The 23,347-nt window shown below is 52.3% G+C and overlaps 1 protein-coding gene across 1 annotated transcript in view; it reads left to right on the top strand.

Moving 5' to 3' along the window:
• KIF6 (kinesin family member 6) overlaps positions 1 to 7,095 on the top strand; it is a 380,232-nt gene extending 373,137 nt beyond the window's left edge. The window contains exons 20-22 of the mRNA XM_047103038.1: positions 3,787 to 3,876; positions 6,292 to 6,466; positions 7,030 to 7,095. Of these exons, the coding sequence (XP_046958994.1) occupies positions 3,787 to 3,876; positions 6,292 to 6,466; positions 7,030 to 7,095 (331 nt within the window). The remainder of the gene's footprint in view (positions 1 to 3,786; positions 3,877 to 6,291; positions 6,467 to 7,029) is intronic.
• Positions 7,096 to 23,347: the final 16,252 nt, after the last annotated feature.

A 23,347-nucleotide genomic window follows, 5' to 3' on the forward strand; every position in this document is an offset into this window, starting at 1 on the left:
TGCCCACCTGTATCCCCACCCTACATTCCCCTTCTCCCTCTTTTTTTCTTTTTGCCTTCCTGTCTAGGCTGCTTTCCCCTTCTCCCTTGCTGTCCATCAGCCAAGGCTGCCTCTCTGTATTGCTTGTCCATTTGTCCCCCTGCCACCAGCCTTTACCTCCCAGCTTCTGTGAGAGAGTGCCCACCATGGAAGAAGTCTAAGAATCAGACACTGGGCAGGGCTTCCTAGAATCTTCTTGGGGAACCACTATAAGAATCATGCCCCCCTTCCAGTAGTAGGGCCTTGGCATCCCTGGATATTCCTTTTCCTTAGGTGTTCCAATTGAAGATGATCCCTGGATGTGCCTGCCAAGACACCCTTAACCCTGAAGCTGCAACCCGTAATTTCAGAGGTGTGCATCAGATGAGACCGCTGGTCACCTGCAAGGAGTCCCTTCGGTGTAGACTTTCACAAAGGATGTCTGAGAGAAATCCTCCTTGTACTTCTTCCAATCAACAGGACCTTGAGCAAGCAAGGCAGCTCCCCCTTGGGGATCTCCTCATCTCAGCTATAAGATGCGCCGAGGTCCCTCTGACACTATCGTTCCATGCAGATAAATGCACCAGTGCCATTGAGCAGCTGCTGGGGCGAGAGCGTGAGAGTCCAGCAGGCAGTTTCCACCCGAGCTCCAGAGAGGCTGCTGTCCATGGACTCACTGCAGGCCTGGTGGGCGGTCCTCTGCTCCTCGGGTTCCGAAAGAAACTTGACCTCATCACTTCCCCAGGGATGCCCCGTGCCTGCAGGCGGATCACGCTAAATGCACAGCACTCTGATTGGCAACCCAGGAGGCTTGTTATTACTACCACTTATTAATCCCTATTAGGAAAGAGGTAGTTAATTCTGATGGCTGGTGTGTTCTGTCTCCAGAAGGAATATCAACATGAGAAACGAATGCAGTGTCAGAGGCTGGTTGGTCAGGGAAGAAAACAAAAATAACTTGCAGTGTGATCCTAAGGGTCCAGAAACTTAGCTGTGGCATCCGGGGGGCCCTCGAGCAGCTTCAGGACTGGAGGAGTCCTCTCCCTCAGGAGCCCCAATCCTTCACATTATGCCACCCTCCTGAGTGGTCGAGGCAGCAGGCTGGGCGACTGGGCCTCTGCAGAGGGTCCTGGATACCCCCATCTTTCCACAGTGTGATCCTGACCCCTTTCTGCCCTGGCCATTGTCCACCTCTGCCCCTCTTCCACATGCTACCAGCCCTCAACAGTTTGTACCTGGATGTTCCCTGGAATCCTAAGCAGGATCTACTGGGAATCCATTGGGAATCCATTGAGTTAATGAGCCATTTGAGTGCCAGTGACTTGATCTGGCAAGACTGGCTACAATTTCCAAACTGACTTTGACCTGGTGTAGTCGAAGCACCTACGAAACGGAAAGCCCTCTCTCCCCTTCTGGAGGCCTGCACCAGGAACCGTTCAGAAGGAGCCCGGATCATTGGCCACTTTCTCCAAAGGAAAGCACGCAGAGCCTCTGCCACCTCATGGCTGCCTCTGGTTCTACAGTTTCTCTGACCAGACAGCACAGATCCCCGTCTCTCCCTGCCGCCCAGTACAGTCTGGGATGCAGGGAAATAGGCATGGGGGTGGGAGGGATTCCCAGGCTCTGATTTCCTTCCCTGTTTGTTTGACCCGCAGTCTCGAACCTGTGGAGGCGGGCCCAGGGAGGGCTGAGATGGGAGAGGGCTGAAGGCCAGAGCTGGGGAAGGGGCTGTACCCATGGGTGGGGCAGCAGGTTGCAGGGCCTGTGGAGTGCCTCGGACTGATGGTGCAGGCTAGGCAAAGCCAGTGGCCCTGTCTAACCCTAACCCGCCTCTCAGCCCGAGTGCCCCCATCTGTAAAGGAGAGTCCCAGCCAGAGGAATTTTGAGGCCTCTCCCAGGTTGGATATGGTGTCTATGCAGGACCATCCCAGACCAGGGAGAGAATCCCATCATGCCACTGGCATCTTGGGACAACTTTGGTGGCCGGCCTCTTCCTCTCCCAAGGAGCACTGTTGGGTTCGGGTGTTTGCAACCAGGAATCCAAGGCAAGGTGCACACATTAGGCAAGCTAGTTAAATGGGCCAAACCGCACCTGCCTGAGTGGGTCAGACACCTGTTGGGTCTGACTTATCATTTGGAACCAGGGGCTGTTCAGTCGGTGTGGGCAGGAGTGAGCTATGCATCCCCAACATGTGCTTCCTCAGAACCCCACAGAGCCGGGTCCAGTTAATAAAGGATCATGGCTCAGAAACGGATTCTGATGCCTCACAGAGTCATCGGTTAGATTCATATTCTGCCACTAGCCAGCCGGTAACTTTTAGAATTTCTTTAACCTCCCTAAGCTTCCATTTCCTCATTTATATAATGAGGATAATGAGACAATTGAGAGGATTAAATGGCACAGGTCTTCTGCTATGAATGTGCACTATTCTTCCAAGTTAAGGGAAGAGTGACCCTGAAGGCAATTGAGAGAGCATCCTGGCTGCCTCTTCCGTTTCAAAAGCGGGAGTGGGCACTGCCCCCTCAAAAGCTGTGGGGGCAGGGCCTCCCAGCAGAACCATGAGGGCACGACCCCTGCCCAGCAGAGCCCAGCAGGACCTTTACCCAGTGGGTCCAGAAGACGGGACTGTCACCCCAGTGAATCCAGAAGGCAGAACATTGGACCCAAGAGGATTATTCTCAAGCCTTAAGTTCTCACAGAGTTTGCATTGCTAGGTTTCGAACTTGCCTGGGACCCATCACCCCTTCCTTCCTTCCTCCCTTCCTCCCTTCCTTCCTTCCTTCCTTCCTCCCTCCCTCCCTTCCTTCTTTTCTCCCTCCCCCCCTCCCTTCCTCTCTCTCCCTTGTGGAATGGGAATGTCTAACCTATGCCTGTCCACCATTGTATTTTGGGAACACATAACTTGTCTGCTCTCACATGTTCACAGCCAGTGAGAAATTCCACCTCAGGGTGATTCGACTTCCAGTCTCACCCGTCTCTGATTTACATGAGACTTTGGACTTTAGAGTTGATACCAGGATGAGTTAAGCCTTTGGGGGCTGCTGGGATGGAGGGAACGTGTTTCACGTGTGAGAAGGATGTGAATTTGTTGGGGGTGAAGGGATGGGGGGCAGGGACAGAATGTTATAAACTGAATGCATCCTCCAAAACTTCGTATGTTGAAACCTAATCCCAGATACGATGGTATATGGAGGTGCCTCTTTAAGTCACAAGGGTAGAGCCCTCGTTGATGGGATTAGTGCCTTCGTAAGAAGAGGCCAGAGAGCTAGCTCACTCTTTTTCTGTCCTGTGAGCACACAATGAGAATTTGGCAGTTTGCCAGAAGAGGACCCTCATGAGAACGTGACCTTGCCACACCCTGATCCCAGACTCCCAGCCTCCAGAACTGTGAGAAACAAATCCCTGTTATCTCATCACACCACCCCGACTAGGGTGTTCTGTGGCTGGTAAGGACCCTCCTGCTGGCTTGCAGATGGCCATGTTCTCGCCGTGTCCTCACATGGTAGAGAGATGGAGCTCTGATCTCTCTTCCTCTTCTTGTGAGGGTACCAGTACCATCATGGGGCCCCACCCTCAGGACCTCCTCAAAACCTCATTACCTCCCAAAGGCGTCACCTCCAAATACCATCACATTGGGTGCTTGGGCTTCAACGTATGGATTTGGGGGACACAAACATTCAGTCCCTATGGCTCCTAAATACAAACCTAAATTTCTCTTCTGGAAACCTCCTCTCATACCTCTTCCTTTTGTCATTTTCCTTTTGCAGTGATGTGAACGCCAGGAAAATCTTGCCCTCGCCTTGTCCCATCCCGCACAGCCGGGAGCCCAGCAGCACCAGCGCCTCCCTGGAAGACAGGTCTGTCGTCTCCCTCTGATGCCTGTGACAGCCCCTGCCATGAGTGGAATGGGTCAAAATTGCCAGTGCTCTTCTCCCACATCCTGAGGAGCCCCGTGTCCAGTGGCTGCACAGACACAGCCCAGGGCTGGCCTCCACCCTGACACCCCAGAAATACCCTGGAGTCTCTCACAGATACCGAGTCCCAAGGCAGAGAAGTTTTCTCCCAGGGGCCTCTGCTGCCCTGCGCGGGCAGAATTGCTCCAAGTGTCTGTGTAAATAGATATACCCAGGGCCATTAAAGGAAAGAAGAGCCAGCCCACTGGCCATTCCAACATAGCCCTGCCACAGGGTCCCCAGGCCAGGAAGGGCAGAGAGTTGACAAGCCTAGCTAGCCTTGGCCCTGTGAGCCATTCACTCCAGACCGAACAAAGCTGCCAAGGCCTCTCCTCAGCAGTGCCCTTTATGCCTTCTGACTAGAACACCTGAACACCCTTCTTCACCTGGCAGACCCTACTCTCCTCCCAAGCAGTCTAAGGGGTGAGGTCCAGCCATGCCCCTCCCCGAGCCCAGACAGAAGGAACAGCTCCGTGCAGCCCCACGGGAGCCCTTGTCACTGACTGCAGCTGGATGCCAACACAACTACTTGTGATGGGGAACAGCCCCTTATTGTGGACAGTCCTCACTGGCTTCTGACAGAGTGGATACTATCACCTGCTGTATGAGGATGAGGCTTGCAAGCCAGGAGGGCACTGCTTAGAATTTTCTTGTGGGGGCAGGCTTGTTATTAAATGGAAAAAGAGGAGGGAGAAAGGCACATACATTCTTACTTTTTTAAAAGGATTTTTTGGAAATCCCACACTTCTTATAAATCTCATTGGCTGGGACCTGGTCACCTGACCACACATAGCAGCAAAGGAGGCTGGGAAATGTAGTATTTTTTTTTCAGCCATGGCAACTTACTCAGCTAACTGTTTTTACAGAGAGAAGAGAGAATACTTATCTGCCCCAGGAACTAGCTAAGCCATGGTGGGGGGGTAGGGATGCACTGGGTAGACGTCCTAAAGGATGTGCCATCTAAGTTGGGTGCTGAAGGAGACAGTGACACCTCAGGTGGAATGGGCTTGGTTTAGGGAAGGCGAGGGGCGGGGGCTGCACCAGAGATGGGGAAGATGCAGAGACAAAGCATATTCAACCATGCAAAGGTCTCGGGGGGAGAGCAGGCTGGGGAAAGGAGACAGCCAAAGCAAAACCATTGAGTAAGAGAATAACACTGGTACAGCCGCTCTGGAAAACAGTGTGGAGGTTCCTCAAAAAATTAAAAATAGATCTATCCTATGACCCAGCAATAGCACTGCTAGGAATTTACCCAAGGGATACAGGAGTGCTGATGCATAGGGGCACTTGTACCCCAATGTTTATAGCAGCACTCTCAACAATAGCCAAATTATGGAAAGAGCCTAAATGTCCATCAACTGATTAATGGATAAAGAAGTTGTGGTTTATATATACAATGGAATACTACCTGGCAATGAGAAAGAATGAAATATGGCCTTTTGTAGCAACGTGGATGGAACTGGAGAGTGTTATGCTAAGTGAAATAAGTCATACAGAGAAAGATACTGTATGTTTTCACTCTTATGTGGATCCTGAGAAACTTAACAGAAGACCATGGGGGGAGGGGAAGCGGAAAAAAAAGTTAGAGAGGGAGGGAGGCAAACCATTAAGAGACTCTTAAAAACTGAGAATAAACTGAGGATTGATGGGGGGTGGGAGGGAGGGGAAAGTGGGTGATGGGCATTGAGGAGGGCACCTGTTGGGATGAGCACTGGGTGTTGTATGGAAACCAATTTGACAATAAATTTCATATTAAAAAAAGAGAGAGAGAGAATAACAGAAAGAAGGGCAGGGCTGAGGTGCCTGGGTGGCTTAGTCAGTTAAGCATCTGATTTGGCTCGGGTCACGATCTCACTGTTTGTGAGTTTGAGCCCCGCGTTGGGCTGTGCTGACAGCTCAGAGCCTGGAGCCTGCTTCATGTTCTGTGTCTCCCTCTCTCTCTCTACCCCTCCCCCATTTGCACTGTGTCTCTCCCTCTTCTCAAACAAACATTAAAAAAAAATTTTTTTTTTTTTTTAAAGAAAGAAGGGCAGGGCGGCTGGAGCGGAGTAGTAGCCCAGGGCCCAGATCACACATGAAGAGAGTCTGAATTTCACTCTGAGAGTGAGGAGAATCCACCAACAGGGTTAAGCCAGAGGAGGAGGATATGATGAAAGGGTCACTGTGGTTCCTGCACAGACTGGGTGGAGGGGTCAGGAGGCAGACTGCCAGGCAGCCTCCTGGGTGAGATCCGGTTACCGAACATGGAAAGCACTTTGGAAAGGTAAGCATGGAGTTCAAATGTAAGGTACAGTGATGTGTGCATGTGCTTGTCCTCAGCATCCCTGAGAAGCCAGCATCATCTATCCCTCTCACTGGGGACAGCCAGACTGACTCTGACATCCTGGCATTCATCAAGGCCAGACAGAGCATTCTGCAGAAGAAATGTAAGTGCACCTTCCTCCTCCTCCAGGGTCACAGGTCACCCAGCTCTGCTCACCAACCCTTGAGGGAGGTAAGGGGGAGGCCAGAGTGAGAAGTGAGCTTCCTGTATATTCCTGAAACCACAGGACTGAACTTGTGGTCCCTTCACATGTGCCTGGCCTCTGCTTCCTCCTGGAAAAAAGCTCCAGAAGACAGCATCACGAACACCAAGACAGACCCAAGGGGGTGGCAGGCCCAGGTGCTCTCGCCTTGCTTGGCAAAGCTTCCCTCCCTCCTCCGGATCTTCAGCTCCCTTTGTTCTGTGTCCCCAAAGCCATCTCTCCTTTGTCCAGCCTTCTCCATATGGGAAGGGGCTGAGTGATGGTTTGGTAACTTGAATTCCTAGCTAGAAATATCACTCTCCTATTGGAGCATGGTTCTTGCCAATGAGTTGTAGACGTAAACACCTCTTGAAAGCTCAGGCCTGAGGACCCCTTTAACAGTTACAGAAGGAATACTTGTGGTGTTCCAGACAACAGGAAGAAGCAGAGAAGGCCCTTCCTGGCCTTTGTCACCCACCTCCCCCATCTTCCTCCTGGAAGCTGCCCCCTGCTATGGACAGGCCTCCTCTTCTCCTGCCTCCTTCTCCCCCAGAGACCCACAGCGATAAGACCCAAGACCCCTTACGCTGGCCCCTCGCATTTAACCTCGTCCCAGTAAGCCAAAGGCTACCAGGCAGGTTGAGTGTTGCTTTCCCATGTCAACGCCTTGGTGGATGAAATGGCAGACTCAGATCCTATAATGACTGACACCTGCTGCAAGAAGCCCACAGTCAGTTTCATGGCCAACTGTCTGCAGCTGAGACACTAGGGGTTCTGCACACGGGGATGGAACATCCCAAGTAAAGGATGGCCTTCCATGGCGTTCTGGAGGTGGGGGAGAGACAGAGAACACACCCACAAATAGAGACCATTTGTCGTGCTGGTAAGTGCTATGAAATAGCTAAAATCTATAATGTGGTAGAGAGCCACAGGGAAGACTGCCATTAACTGGGGCGGGGGCGGGGGCTCCCTGGGGAGGGGAACCTTGAACTAGTAGCTGAATAGTGAGAATGGAGTGTCCATGCAGTGTCCTGTGAGCAAGCATTCCAAGCGGAAGGAGTAGAAAGTGAACAGCCCTGGAGGGAGCTTTGCTTGGTCACAGGGTGGGAAGGAGGCCAGAGTCACTTAAGGGCTCAGCTCGAGAACAGGAGCCAAATGAACAGGCCTTGTGGGCGAGGGTAAGGGGCTTGGCTTCTATTCCTGATGTAGTGGGAAACTCACTGAAGAATTTAAGCCATGGTGCGATGTGGTCTGACCGAAACTTTGGCAAGCTGACTCTGGCCGTTGTACACAGCAGAGGTTGTAGAGGTCCGGGATTAGCACAGTCATCTGGCTCCTGGGGAGGTCCAGGCAAGGGGTGAGGGTAGCCTGGACCTAGTGGCAGATCGGACGTGAGTCGTGAGGGCAAAGAGAGCCAGAAGGGCTCATGGGCACCTGTTCTGAGCAGCTAACAGGATGGGGATGCCATCAGCAGGAAGGCAGGGCGGAGTGGACACCAGAGGGAAGTTGCCAGGGGAATTCAGATTTCCGGCTGGCCCATTCAAGTTTCAGTAGCCCTTTGAGATATCAGAGGAGATAAGTAGGCCCCTGAACACGAGTCTGGAGCTCAGCGGCAAGGTCTGAATGCACTGGGTGGAATCCCTATTGAGGAGAGTAAATAGGGTTATTCTAATCGCTGACACAGACCCTTGGGGCACTCTGACATTTGGGGGTAAGCAGGAAGATCTCACCAAAGCTACTGAGAAGGCTCAGCCAGGGCGAGAGAAGAGACAGCAGGGGAGCGAGTGTGGCCTCAGGCAGGCCTGCAGGGGAACGTGGTCCAGGGGAGAGGGGTGGTAGAGCCCAGGGCTGCTGGAAGGCTAAGCAAGAATGGGATGCTGCCTGGTGGCCACTTCGCATGTCATGGTGGCCCTGGACAAGTGCCCTGTGGACGGGGACCTGGGAGAATAAAGGGGCCATTGCGGTGGTTGAGGAAAGAAAAGAAGGAGCAAAAGTAGAGATAGTGAGTGGGGACAGCTGACCCAAGGGCTTGGCTGGGAGGAGGGGCAGTCGGGAGGCTGGGGCTGAAGGGAGGCAGTGGTTGTGAAGACGCACTTACGTGCTGAGAGGAATGGTCCGGGAGAAGAAAGGAGGCTGATGGTAGGGAAAAGAGGGCCAAGCCTGCAGGGGAAACTGTTGGAGGAACAAGAGGGCATGGTGAACAGAACATATGTGAAGGAAGAAACCCTCCCCTGGAACAAATGCATTGAAATCAGCCATCATCCATCCCTTTAAGAAGTCTACACGTCAGCAACATTGTTCGGTTGTGTTTACCCAGGTTTTGCCCACATAAAGACACTATTTCCAACCCTCTCTGACAAGAAGAGGCATAAACCCAAGGTCTATGTCAAGATGGCGTCCTCCTGCTAATGCCATTGCCCAGATGGTACAGAAAACTGTACTGAAAGATGGGGTGCTGTGAGTGTACAGAGCCAAGAGTCTGATCCCCCTTTTGACAGGAGGGGAAACTGAGGCACACAGAGGCTGAATAACTTGCCCAGCTAACAAATGGCAGAGCTAGGATAACCCAGCTTTTCTGTGCTGTCTCCAGTTGGCCATGCTGTCTTGAAAAGTCACTCTGTGGTCGGTTGGGTGTTTGTCTCTTGGCCTCTACCCACCCTGCAGCTGGGAGCTTTGTTCTCCAAACAAATAGCAGCCTGGAAGTAATTCATCAAAACAAAAGTTCAAGGGTTCAATTTTTATTCTCAAGGGGAGAAAAAATAATCTTGGGTTCTTAGTGGTTGTGTGGCTGCAAAGGAAGCTGAAGAAGGGTGACAAGGGTTCCACCAGGTCAGGGCCAGAGGGCCAGCAGGTGCGGCCTCCCCCAACGTGCGGCAGATGGCCAGGCCCCACCACGCAGCACTTTCCACACAGCCCACTTATCAGGCCTCCCTGTCAGGCAAACATGCAGGCCGGGCCCCAGGCACCTTCCCCAGCCAAAGCAAACACTTCCCTCTCCCCTGCCCTGGGCTCCCTCTGCTCTTAATTTAGTGGCGCTGTCTGTCTGGGCTTCTTCAGGAGTGCTCATTATGGGGAATTTGTGACTATCAGCCTAAGAGCAGGAGCCCAGAGAGGGTGATTTAACGTAAGCCTCGCCCGCCGCCTCACACACTTCACCAAGGGCCAGGATGAATCTAGTTGATTTAGGATTCATGAAAAAGCTGTGGAACGTTTAAATCCCTGCCAGGGGCACGTGTGGACAGGTATATATCCCCCGTATGGGGCGTTCGTCATCCACGGTGTCAAATCTGCTGTTTCCAACTGGCAAGGATGGCTTTAAAATCTGAGAAAATGAGGTAAACCCCTTTCTAGAGTGCTTTTTAATAAAACCTTCCTTAATCCCTGAGTTTGGAAGTGTTTCCATCTGGACAGGAACCTTGGTGTGACCCCCTTGCCCTCTTCTCCAGCCGGGGCCAGGCGGAGCCTCTGCGGAGTGCCTCAGAGGCCCCTGCCAGCCTGGACTCCGCCATCCCCACTGCGAGAAACCCTCCAGCTCCCCACCGGGCAGGATCCATCCCAGGAAAATGGAAAGGCCCCAGAACTGGGAGGGAGGAGGCCTAAACGCGGGGCTCCTTGACTCAGCGCTGTGGGCCTTAGGCAGGTCACTGCCCCCGCCTTCACACATGTGCCACGTTCAGATTCCCCCTTCGTCAAGGTGGCCAGCCTCTCCTGAGATAATGTCCATAAAAGTCCCTCATAAACAGCCAAGCGCCAGGGAGCTGTTAGCGGGGAAACTGGCCTCTGGTGGGAACTGGCCCAACAGGGTGAGGAGTGATTTCCTTTCAATGGTTTCTCTGTAGCCGTACCCTCCAGTCTGGGAAACTACCGTCACAAAATCCCAGTACAGACTGACAGCTCCATTGCTTCACTGGGGTTCGTCAAGTAAAGAAATGGCACCTTTTCTGTGGGGTTGAGGTCTGGGTCTGTGGGGCACTCAGCCCTGCTCTGTGGCGCTCCTTCTCAGCCCCGCCCCTGCCCCGGTCACCACTGCAGGCAAGCGTCTGTGGGATGCAGTGACAGTCCAGGGCGGGAGCTGGCTCAGACCCTCTGCTCCTCACCACCGGCAGTGCTAACCCATCCTGGCCCAGGCTGCGCATCAGCGGTGCAGGGGAAACACCGGAGCCAGGACATGCTCAGCGGCCCCATGCCTGCCGGTCCCCAGGACCTGCCCTCACCGTCCTTGGGACAGAGAGCCCACAAAGCAGTGGGTTTCAGCCCTGGCTCTTCAGTGGTGTCACCTGGTCCCCTACCACCACCACGAGATTCTGATTTAATCTGTCCTGGGAGTGGCCTGGGATTTCTAAAGGTCCCCCCACCCCCAGGGGTTTCCAGTGCTCAGCAGAGCTGGGAACCGTGGGTCCAGAGTGACTGGAACACATCCCCTTCACATGCACCGGTGTGCCTGGTGTCCTTCCTTCCCGCTCTAAGATTCATCTAGAACAGCTAGGAATGTCTGAAAAGTAAGGACCATCTTCACTTAATTAAACAGCCTGGGGTCTTGCACTCAGAGTTAGATCTGAAGGACCAAGGGCTCGTAGCCTTGAATCGTTTTCAACCTCTCCCTCGCTGCCACCTCCCACATTCAGTGCAGCACAGAGATTTACTGGTTCTCCCTCAGCGACGTCAGGCAGACCATGCCCACACTCCCCACCCGCTGCCAGGTCCCCGTGCCCACACGCAGATGGCCGCGGCCACCCCACTCCTCAATCTCTCTGCCCCCTGCAGGTGTCTTAAACAGTGTTCCCAAGCCCTTCTGCTCTAATTATGAGAGCCAGACTTCAAGCAAATTAACTACGTCACTCATACCATTTCTTCTCACACGTTAATGTGCCAGTAAATCTAGGGGTTTCGTTAAAGTGCAGATTCTGGTCCTGGAAGTCTGGGTAGGGTCTTAGATTCGGCACTTCTTAACAAGCTCCCTGGAGATGCCAATGCTGCCGATCCACGGAGCACACTCGGAGAAGCAAGGAGCCCTGCCAGCCACCTTTCTTCTACCAGATACCTCATCTGCTCCGTCCACCTGGGTATTTGGAAAGTAAGGCCCAGAGAACCAAGACGATTTGCCCAGTCGCACCACAGGTTGGGGACCATGCTGGCTAGTCCTCAGGGGCCCTTCTCCCTCCCTGTCCAGCCGTGGCAGGTGACAGGATGGGCCGTGGTGGTCAGGCGGAATATAATGAATAGAAGGACCAAAAAGAGAATCTCTTGGAGAATTTGGTAGGGATGTCAGTGGGGCTGAACAATGACTGTAAGTCCTGGCTCAGGGAGACGGCAAAGGAGGCTGCGTCCTTCATTGCTGGGGGAATAAATGCAACCCCCAGGAGTCTGGGCACTGAGACCCAAGGGGAGTGGCCCGCCGCCGCCTCCCCATGCGCTTCAATCAGGGACAAATCAGTGTCCCCACGCACAGCCTAACCAAGACATCCTGTCTCCTTTCAGGTTTCCAGTAAGCATCCGGCCGTGCACTGTGGCAGCAAGAATGGAGTACAGATGAAGGAAGGCATCTCTTCTCACTCGCCCTGGCTTCAGATGTGATCTGTGGGCTGCTGGGAGCAACTAGTGATTTGGGTTCCCATAGAGGGGGCCGTGTTTCCTTAAGGATGGTGTCCTGGAGGCTGCCAGTGAGGCTGGGGCCAGGGCTTCTGGCTCCGACCTTGCTGTGGGTACTGGGGCTGTTGGCCGGACCAGGCAATGCCGGGGTGCTAGTGGTTATATAAGGGCTTCTGCTCACTCTTGCAGTGGCCGATTTTAAACCTTGGAGATTATGAAATAGTACCATCATAATGCAGTGGCAGGGGAGGCTCATGCTGGTAGAATACGGGAGAAATGATCATCTGTTATTTTTAGCTACCTACCAGCCCGCTCTCTGCCCTACCCCCTGGTTTAGGAGCCCAGGAATGGCTGGGGCAAGCCAGGCAGGACGTTGGAGCCAAAGACAAAGCAGTGGAGTGCAAAGCATCTTGATGGCCAGTCCTGATCTCCCAAACCAAACCTTGTGCCATCACCCTCATGGCCCAGATGATCCATAGGCAGTGCCTGAATCAGCCGTATTTCTAAAGAGTCACCCACCCTGCAGGGTCCAAGGACATCGTTGCACCCTAGGAGCTGTGGATGGCTCCCAGGAGCTCTGCAGAGAGCTTGAGAGGCGCGGTGTGGGCACCTTGGGCCTCACACCCTCACCCAGCCTCTTGGGGCTCTGCATGACTTGGGCCCAAACTCCCTGCTCCCACCGGGAAAACAGAGCTGCCAGGAGCTTGCCTCAGTGAGCCCTTGCAGCACTCTGGGGCCTGGCTGCATGATACAGACCCAGGGGAGGGTGGGCCAGCCCTCAGGAGGCCCTCAGAGGGCAAGGGCAGCAAGGTCCCAAGCCAGCAGTAGGCGGGGAGAGGTGTGGAGTGGGGAGAGGATGGACATCTGAAATGAAGCTGAGTAAAAGTGTTTGTCTACCATTCCTGCTATCTCTGTCCTATGAATACAGGACCTGCCGCCCTGGAAAGAGAGCAGAGAGAAAATACATTGAATTGGCTTGCTGTCCCCCCTGCCCAGGACTGGGTAAAAGGATCATTCGAGAGAAGGTAGATGGTCCCATCTCAAAGCCAGGCAGGCCATACAGCCCCTCCAATCCACACCCTCACTGATAATATTAGAAACCCTGAAGCAAAGGGGGGGGGGGGCTGGCTTCTAAGGGCTTGTTAGTGGCAAATGTCCCCTCCTCGGGGGCTTTCCCTGACCGCCCAACTAGAGCCACCCCCTAGTTGCTCTCTATCCCATTTCTCTGTTTTATTTTCCTCATCACCGCCTGACATATCATCTCTCTTTATTTGCTTATTTTTTTATGGCCTGCAACCCCTCCCCCAAGACTAAAAGCTCCATGACAACAAGGACCTACATGTCTTGCTCATCACTATGTCCCCAGCACAAGTTGGCATTGAGTAAAATACCCTTTCAGTTAATGAGTGGCAGAGACAGAACCCAGACTTCTTGGGCTGGCATCTGGCCCATGCCTTTACTCTGGCTCTGTGACTGAGGCCCATCGGGCAGGGTCCAGCCTCCCTGGCCCTCACAGTCCTGCGGCACATGGTAAGTCCTCAATAAAGTCTGTAGGACCCAGGAAGACCAAAACAGAGCCCTTACAGCCAGATCCTAGAAGCCTCCCCGAGTGCCCAGGGCACACGTGTAACACAGACACCCAGTCTCAAGAGCCCTGAGGCAGCATGGAGTTGGCCAGAGTCTTTGGAGACAGCCTCAGTGTGCCTGGCACACCTTAGTGCCCTCGGCCCTCTAGAGCTGGTTAGAGTCTATTGACTTTAGATCTCCTGCTGAGAACTTATCTCCTGGATCCAAAGGCCTTATTGACAGAGATGTGTGGTGTGGGCCCATGCGGGGTGTGAACCGGCCTTCTGCAGCAATCACTGAAGGCAGGAGAGGAAATGAAGAAGAGAGAAAAACAGACAGCTGGGCCATGGTGTCTTGCCGAGAGAGCCGTATACCAAGTGTGTACAGCAACTGGAGAGGGACACCCCCCCCCAAATGTCCCTTCCCAATGGAAGCTGGGCCTTTGATGTGGACGCATGCTTGACCACAGTGCATCTTCCACAAAGTTCACTGGCCTTTAAAATGGGAGAAATGGATGCAATGCTCTGAAAAGACTCCAGCAATCCTGAGCTCAGTGGGGCATGTGAGTTCACTCCAGGCCAAACTGTAGAGCTTTCCAAAACATCTTCTGGAAAGCAGCCTGGCCGGTGACTCCAGCCCAGTCCCTACTAGAATTCAAATTGCTCTGCTATTCACTTGACAGGAGATGTTAGGAGGATAGTTTAGAATGTGGCTTGCTCAGATCCTGCTACAAGGGATTTTTAGGAAGCAGATACAGAAACTGTGGTAGATTGAATAACCAGTCTTAAGACTTTGCCCCCTGAAATAGAATTATATATCCAAAGCTTTGCCACAGCCTCATGGCAGCAGGGTATTCTTTCCTACCCCTTAAATTTGGGCTTGGCTCTGTGACTTGCCTTGGTCAATGGGATGTTAGCAGACGTGATACAAGCGGAGGCTTCACATGAGCGTGCATGCTCGGGCTCTCCTCTCACACTCCAGGGATCTGCCTTGAGAAGAACATGCCCTGGATAGGTGTGCCCCTTCAGCCTAGATCCCAGAACATACAGAGAGCAGATCTGAGCCCAGCCTACAGCCTGGAGCCAAGGCCAGCGAACCTGTAGCCTGGAGCAGAGCCGTCCCATCAAGTCCAGCCCAGACCAGCTGAACCCTGGCTGATCCAAAGACCCGAAATCATGAGAATAAATGTTTGTTGTCATAAGCCACTAAGCCTTGGGGTGATTTGTCATGAATCATTAACTGTAGCTAAAAGATACAGATATTGAAACCCAGGGATGATATATGACTAGATGCAGAATTTCTCAGAGTTGACTCTTTCCATCCACGCTGCCTACTGAAAGGGCACTTGAGAGAACACTGTATATGAAAAAGTAGGACCACCACTTACGGCCATGATAGAGCAACAGGGACATGATTTACCCTCCTGCTCTAAATAACTGAAAATTAGACAAAATGTATAAGACAATAAAACACTGGGAAAAGGCAGTACAGGACACTAACCCCCAAGAGAAGGGAAACAAGTGAGGTGAGCCCTATGATTGCCCCAACTTAACAGCTCCTCACAGTACTTAGGCTGCAGTCCTGGAAGCGGGCACCAGGTGGCGCCCAGTGGTTTCCCTAGTTAAGGAATTGGAGCCTATAGTCCAGGGAGGCCAAGGGGGCTTCCATTGGCAAGGCCAAGTACAAGAGGTGAGTGAGCTGCAGACAGAGAGTGAGGACACACTGCGGAGATCTCCAGAGGGTTCTCTCAAGTCTTCAGCCAACTGCTGGGCGAGGTACGTGGGTGAGGAAATCACTCAAGGCTGGAGAAAGAACCACCAGAAGAGCTAGTAGAAAAATTTCCAGAAATAACACAGGGTTGGGAGTACTCCCAACAGCCACAGTGGAGAAACCTTCTCACAAAAAAAGTCACTGAACAGAAAACACGTAAGGTATTTATGTGTGGCATACATTTGGAAGTGGCACCAAATTAGCCAGAGATCAAAGCTATTTCGGTCCCGCCTAACAAAATCTAAAAAGTAAGCATCAAAAGAGTCAAACTGCTTTCAGTGAGTTTCCAAACAGAGCTCAAAAACATTTAAAGGAATAAAAAAAATCTAACACCTAACAATATAGAAGGGGCACCCAGTAGAAGTTACCAAGGATGCAAAGAAGCAGGAAAACATGGTTTGTAGGAGAAAAACCAATTGATAGAGACAGAAACAAATAGAAACAGATGATTGAATACGTAGACAGGGACTGTTTTTTAATGCAATGGGTGTATGTTTAAAATACAGGCAAGGGGTGCATGGGTGACTCAGGTACGTGGGTGACTCAGTCTGCTAAGCGTCTGACTCTTGATTTTGGCTCAGGTCATGATCTCAAGGTTCGTGAGATCCTGAGATCAAGCCCCGTGGGCTCTGCGCTGACAGCACAGAATTCTCTCTCTCCCTCTCTCTCTGCCCCTTCCCCTCTCTGTTTCAAAATAAATAAACTTTTAAAACATATGTATAGGCAGAAATATTCCCCTTGCAATTCCTCAAATGTAAACATGACTCATCCATCTTGTCATTCTTTTAACAAGGATGTACCATCCACTGTGCTAAGTTCTGGTGACTCAGAGGTGACCAAGACAGAAAGTGCCAATCGTCTCATTCTAGGGATGCCTGGGTAGCTCAGTCAGTTGGGAGTCCAACTTGGGCTCAAGTCCTGATCTTGTGGTTCATGAGTTTGAGCCCCGCATCTGTCTCTGTGCTGACAGCTCAGAGCCTGGAGCCTGCTTCAGATTCTGTGTCTCCCTCTCTCTCTCTGTCCCTCCCCTGCTCACACTGTCTCTCTTTCTCTGAAAAATAAATAAACATTAAAAAATCTTTTTTAAAAAAGAACTTACATTCTAATTGGGGAGATGGACAAAAAACAAATAAACAAGGGAATCTGAGCTAAGATGGAGTTGGGGTGGGATAGGATGGGCCTGGGCTCACTGTCAAGGTGGATAAGAGTGTGAGAGCCGGGGCATGGCACAGAGAGGAAGGGGGGAGAGGCAGGTTTACAACTAGAATGGTGGGCCAGGGATTCAATGAGGTGAAGAGGCGTGGGGCTGAGAGGTCGAATAGGAACACGGAGTACAGCAAATAGGAGACTTGGGGGATGTGAGTCATCTAAGAATATGGGGGGAGAGAGTATTTCAAGACATGTGTCCAAGGGTCTGCTGGGGTGATAAGGCAGAGGAGATGTGGAAAGGTTGGCCGTGAATGTTGGAAGTTGACAATGTATGGGTAAAATGTGGGAGGAGGCAATAGCATTTCCTTTAACACAGGTTCCTTCTCCTGTGTGGAAAATGGCTTCTGGCTATGTGGCCCCGGATGCTTCTGTCAGGACAAGGAGGGAGGCAGCAAGCTTTTTTAGGGTCAACTGCTTTATTTGGGTTTCTATGGCCAACTGCCAGTAAGCAGGGCTGAGCCCATTTTATGCGCATTGAGGGGGAACTCAGAGCAAGGAGCAAACAGAAAGCTGGTTAGGGATCCCTCCCTCTCACTTCCCTCAACTCCTCAACTTGAGAAGGCAGCCCTTCCCCAGACCAGCCCCCTCCCCCCTGCACTCCCAGTTCCAGGTGTGACGATCAATGCACGATCAATGCACCGACTGACCGGTGCAGCATTTCCTTCATGACATTGCTCGGGACTGGACCACCAGAATGGTGCTGACCTGCTGACTTAAGTGACTCTCACATAGGAAAAGTACCAGACATAGGACAAAGAGTCTTCGCACGTACTGAATGGACAAGAAACAAATCCACGAGTACCTGTTGTCTACAACATTCTAAATCTTCACCAGTAACCATTACACCTCAGATGGACTCATGAATTTGGTGCAGTTTTAATCAAATTGCTTATATAGACAGGAGCTCACAAAAAATGTTTGCCAGGATCCCACACAGTCAGCAGCAGCCCTGGCCTTTTCTACACTCTCAGTTTCTCTGTTCACTTCATCTCCCAGGCCCTGGGAAGGCTCTGCTTCTCCCTGGGGCCAAGATGGACTGTATCCTGATCGACACCCCACATCTACATCCTGGTCCATGTGTTCCCAAGTTTATTGCTGCTTTTGCCCCAGTGCATCTTGCAGCTCTGGGTTTTTCCATAGTCTGCACACATAAGGAGGCATAAGGGCTTCTTTAATTTTTTTTTTTCAACGTTTATTTATTTTTGGGACAGAGACAGAGCATGAACGGGGGAGGGGCAGAGAGAGAGGGAGACACAGAATCGGAAACAGGCTCCAGGCTCCGAGCCATCAGCCCAGAGCCCGACGCGGGGCTCGAACTCCCGGACCGCGAGATCGTGACCTGGCTGAAGTCGGACGCTTAACCGACTGCGCCACCCAGGCGAAGGGCTTCTTTAATAAAGGGTGTCTAATGGATCCTTTAACAATCCCCTTGCCTTTTTCAAATTTAGTGGCCATCACAAGAGAGAGGCATGATCTTCCCACTCCTATTGTCTCCCAAAGGTATTTGTCTGACAAGCTGAACGATTCCTTCATTAACTTCCACAGATGAGCTCTTTCCCTGCAGGATTTACAAACCACAATGACACAGAAAACTACTAATGACTTAGTTATAGAACGAAGAGTCTGACAGACACTGGCTGTGTCCTGCCCATGTCCCCCAACCCACCTGGAGGTCCCACGTAGCTTTGGTGAACAGTTGTCATCCACACCAACAGCTTCCTGTCTCAAGTATCCGTCTGTCTCCACCCGAAGGTCCTCTTCCTCCATAGGAACACTCTGGGTCCATTAGCAGGGCAGGCCAGCAGTGCAAGAGTTAAGCTCTCCTGGAGCAAATCCTCAACTAATGAGGGGCAGGCGCTGGTGGACAAACACCCCCAGCTTCCTTGCCCCCCCCAGGACAACTCTGAGGTGTGCCCCACACAGCCTCCCAGAGGTCCTGGCGGGGCTGAGACCCAGGTGCCCACGGCAGACACCTGTTCAAAAACTCACCTTGTATTGACTGCCCCCCTCCCCTGTCTCTCCTCCCCACTCTCTTGGGATGGGTTCCTGGGACCACTTCCCACATGAACTACTCACACCCAAATTTTGCCTCAGAGTCCACTCTGAGGTAACTCCGATTTAAGCGAGGGCATCTATTTCAGAGTCACGAGTCGGGGGTGGGGGGGCTCTTGCATCCAAGCCCTCAAAGTGGGAGCCCCATCCCCCACTTCAACCAGAGCCCTTCTCTTCACAGTGCCCATCCTGGGGTGCAGGGAAAGAGTTCATGTGAGAAACGAATCCTACTGCTCAAACAACAACAACAACAACAGAAAAAACAATGGAAAATCTGAACAAGGTCAATACCAGGTGTGTTTGTTTGTTTAAAGCCTTTCCCTCAAATCACCCCTCAGCCTTCTCCCTCCTCTCTTCTGGCCACACAGTTGGAGGTCACACTCCTCTCTGGCCACGAGGACAGAGACCTATACAAACCCGTTCTACCCCTGCCTCCACACAGAATGCTCTCCCCCACGCTTCACTGTGCCCAGACGTGTCCCACGTCCACGAGCCCAGACGACCATATGCAGAACTTGTCGCTTGGGCCCGTGGTGCTGCCAATCATTGGGGCTCAGGGCAGCAGGGTCTGAAACCACGGCTCCTTTTTTCCACTTGCCCTTTTCCCTGCAAGGGATGTACCTGGGGCAGGTGGGCCTTATCTTCTCCCTTTGGTTCCGGTTTGGAACGTGCCCTTTTTCATTTGTGCGGATATGTGTCTATTGAGTGACTCCCTAAGCGAATACCGATGTTGGTTGGTGGGGTGGCAACCTGTCCTTTTCCTTATCTCAGGGCTCATCCAGATGGAAAGAGGCCCATGCCCAGCTGCTCTGTTTACTCTGCATTCTCTCCCCATTGTACACGAAATTGATCTGAGAGGGGTTTTGTTTTTCTTCTTTTTCCTCCAATCTCCTTATTAGTTCAGCCTCAGAAAGTCCCTTATCACTTGCCGGATGTCAGGCCACACTCTGCCATCAGGCCTGGCCATGTTAGACTCTCCATTAATTGATTTTGCCCTCCCCACTTGGAAGCACAAATTGGCTCTGCCCATTAGCAGCAATAATTCCCTGAAAGGGATTATAAATCATGCCCTCTGTCCATCAGTCACTCACAGCAGAGCAGTGCCCCCGTGGGGTGGGAGATGGAGTGTTTGATGGGCAGGGGAGGTCCCCACAGTCAAGCAGATTCTCTCCTAAACCTGACCAAATGAGGCCACAGCTGACTGGAGTCACTACAATAGGCCCCAGCACAGAGGGTTCCCTTGGCATGTATTGAATGAGTCAAGGTGGAGAGAAAGAGGGCTGCCTCTGTGGTGCAGGATGACCTTGTGACTTGACCCTCACCCACCAATTCCACCATTATGTTACCACTCTCTGGCTCTGTGGGCTTGGGGTTTTCATAAGTACACCCCCCCACACACACACACACTAAAATGGAAGTGCTCCTGAGAAGGACTCATCCTAAACTCTAGTCAAGTCTTTGGGGGTCCATGAAAAGTGAACGTGAGAACAGGAGACGAGGGGCACAACCAGAGGAGAGCTGAGGAAGGAGCCTCAGAGGGGAGAGTGAGCAGCGAGGACAGGGGGAGGACAACAGGCACACAGGAGGTTCTCAATAGGTAGGCCATAAGTGAAGGCAGTGTCTTGACCCTAGAGAACCTGCCAGGACCTGGGTGGGGGGCTCCAGTTAAGGGCTAACCCAGCCCTCCTTCCACCTCAACATGTCAGAGACAGAGCTCTGGCCCCCAGCGCCCACCCTTTTCTCCCATACAGACAGTCCATACTCTTCCCTTGATTTCCTTCCACCTTGGAACCACCACCATTGCCTGTGGACAGTGTCCAGACCCGTGGAGGATACTTGGGCTGAAGAAGTTACTAAGACCTGCCTGAGATTCCCCCAGATGTCAACAGATGAGCTTTCTAAATGATACACAAGAGAACTCTTCACACATTGAGCTTCCCTAGGGCAATAAAATAGGATTTGATTATTATGCGGCCCTGCAGGTGTAACTACAAACCCAAGCTTAAAGCCAGGAAGTAGCAAGTCTGTGATGATAAGATGGTAGTCAACCTGTGCGGTCCCATCTCTCCAGACCATAAAGAAAAACCGGTCAGGGGTGAGTTTGGGGAGTCTTGATGTTTCCTTCCTCCTCTGAGACAAGCCCACATCCTAGCCACGGTGCTGTCTGGGAAAGCTCTGGGTATAGAAGAGCCTTGTATGGGGTAGCTCGAGATCCACAGGTGACTTCACCCAGAACCAGCAGGACTGTAGAGAAGGCGGCTGCCACACCCAGGCAGGGCCCCCCTCAACCATGGGATGGATGAGGTGCTTTGGAGCGGAGACACCTTGGCTGCCTTCGGCACTGGTTACAGTGCCGGGATGTTCCCCAGGGGTGGCCTCCACATCCTGCCTACACCTCCACCCCCTGTTATTTGTTGTTCTGGTTCTGGCCTTAGAGCAGGTTAAGAATCCTATGACACTACCAGTGTCTTGATCATTCACATACTTGAAGTGGTAAAATGGAAATAAAATCTCCCCCTGGCTTTTATTTTCTATAATCTCTCTCTCTCTCTCTCTCTCTCATTACCGAAATCATCATGGCCTGTCCTGGACACAGAGGCCACGGTATCTGCCTCCCCATACCCCCTTCCAAGTGACACCTGTACATGTGATGCCCCCACCCCCTGGCTGGGGCAGAGCAGCTGAAGGTATTGCTTGACTCAAGGCCGTCCAGACACCTGTGAAGTGGCCCACGTGAAAAGGTGCTCTTGACATTGGCCTCACCTTGGAGACAAGAAGTACAAGAGAAAGAAGAGAAGGGCAGCAGCTGATGCTGACGGGATGCGAGCAGGGCGGCCTGGAGCAGAATCCGAGGCAGAGAGACAGGACAGAGCACAGGGAGGGAATGGCCGGCTGGCTGGGGCGAGTGGAGGGGTGCACCCCGCGAGGAGAGGGAACAGAGCCTGTTAATGGCTAAGAGTGAGGACACAGGCCCAGTTGCTCCAGAAGCCAGTCCTGGCTTCCCTTCACAAATTATTTCAATTACTTCAGATAACTAGAGTGTGTTGCTATTTCTTCCAACTCAAATAAGCCTTGAACAATTAAAACAACAACAAAAATTTGTGTAGCCATTGGGAAGTAACAGAATACCTAACAGTGGCTTAAACAAATAGGGTTTATGTTCCCAACATTTTTGAAATCTAGAGATAGGTGTGTGCAAGAATCAGCTGAGCACCAGTGGCGCCCGAGTGGCTCAGTCAGTTGAGCGTCCGACTTTGGCTCAGGTCGTGATCTCATGGTCTGTGAGTTCGAGCCCCGCGTCGGGCTCTGTACTGACAGCCCCGGAGCCTGGAGCCTGCTTGGGATTCTCTGTCTCCTTATCTCTCTCTACCCCTCCCCTGCTCATCTGCCTCTCTCTCTTTCTCTCTGTCAAAAATAAAAAATAAACATCAAAAAAAAGAATCAGCTGAGCGTCTTTGCAACCCTCTTGACCTTTCCCTCAATGAGGCTAGCCATCTGTGCATTCAGGGCACACAGAGGGGGAACGGTGGGCCCAGCCACAGCTGAGCCCTTTGCGGGGACAGCACAGCCTGGCCCCACACGTCCACAACCGGCTCTGCACACACCCAGTTGGCCAGAACTGGGTCACAGGGCCACCCGAGCTGCAAGAGAGCCGGGAAAGTGGGTGCGAGGGATGCTGTCCATCCTCTGATCTCCTCCCCATTTCTGTGCCCTCTTTAATGTGGTTCTGCTTCCAATGGCCTGGCCTACCGATCACCTGGGACTCCAGTGGACCATCCCCAGGTTACCGGAGCCGTTTGCCAGCTGTGTGCCAGAGATGGCTCAACGACTGGCTGGTGTGGGACTGTGAAAGCCCAGCTCCCCTGCCTCCACCTGGGACTAACGGTGTGCATCACCCACCAGGGCTCTCCACAAACCAGGCTGAGCTGGGACGATGGTCTCCAGTTTGACCCTGCTCTCCCCACATCCGTATCGCTCTTCGCTTACCCCGCTGCTCACACACAAATCCCCCTCTTGGGGCTGCTGCCGGGAACCCGGCCCAGAGCACAGGGAGCAGGACTATCATGATGGGTTAGACCGATCACGCTCCGTTGCCTGGGGCTCACAAGCACACGGTTTGGACTCTGCTAGCTGGGAAGGAGGGAGAGGATGTAGACAGGCAGCTCGTGTTGTCTGCGGCCACAGCCCATCACAGAAAACGTGAGCAGAGAACTTGGAAGACACACACACCGCAGGTGCGAACGTACAATGGTGCAGCCCCTTTGGAAAACAGCCAGGCAGCTCCTCAAAAAGTTAAACATAGAATGACCACGTGACCAGCAATTCCACTCCCAGAGACATGAAAACATACATCCTCACCAAAGCGTGTAAGTGAATATTTGTAGTAGCATTATTCCTGATAGCCAAAAAGTGGAAACAACCTGAGTATCTATCAACTGATGAACGGATAAATAAAATGTTGGTATACCCACGCAATGAAATATGATTCAGCCATAAACAAGAATAAAGTAGAGGCACCTGGGTGGCTCAGTCGGTTAAGCAGCAAGACTTCGGCTCAGGTCATGATCTCGTGGTTTGTGAGTTCGAGCCCCATGTCGGGCTCTGTGCTGACAGCTCAGAGCCTGGAGCCTGCTTTGGATTCTGTGTCTCCCTCTCTCTCTGCCCCTCCCCTACTTGTTCTCTCT

The sequence above is a fragment of the Lynx rufus genome, unplaced genomic scaffold (genome assembly GCF_022079265.1).
Source record: "Lynx rufus isolate CCGP_SWC_20201006 ecotype Redwood Valley unplaced genomic scaffold, mLynRuf1.p SCAF_6, whole genome shotgun sequence".
Taxonomy (NCBI): Eukaryota; Metazoa; Chordata; class Mammalia; order Carnivora; family Felidae; genus Lynx; species Lynx rufus.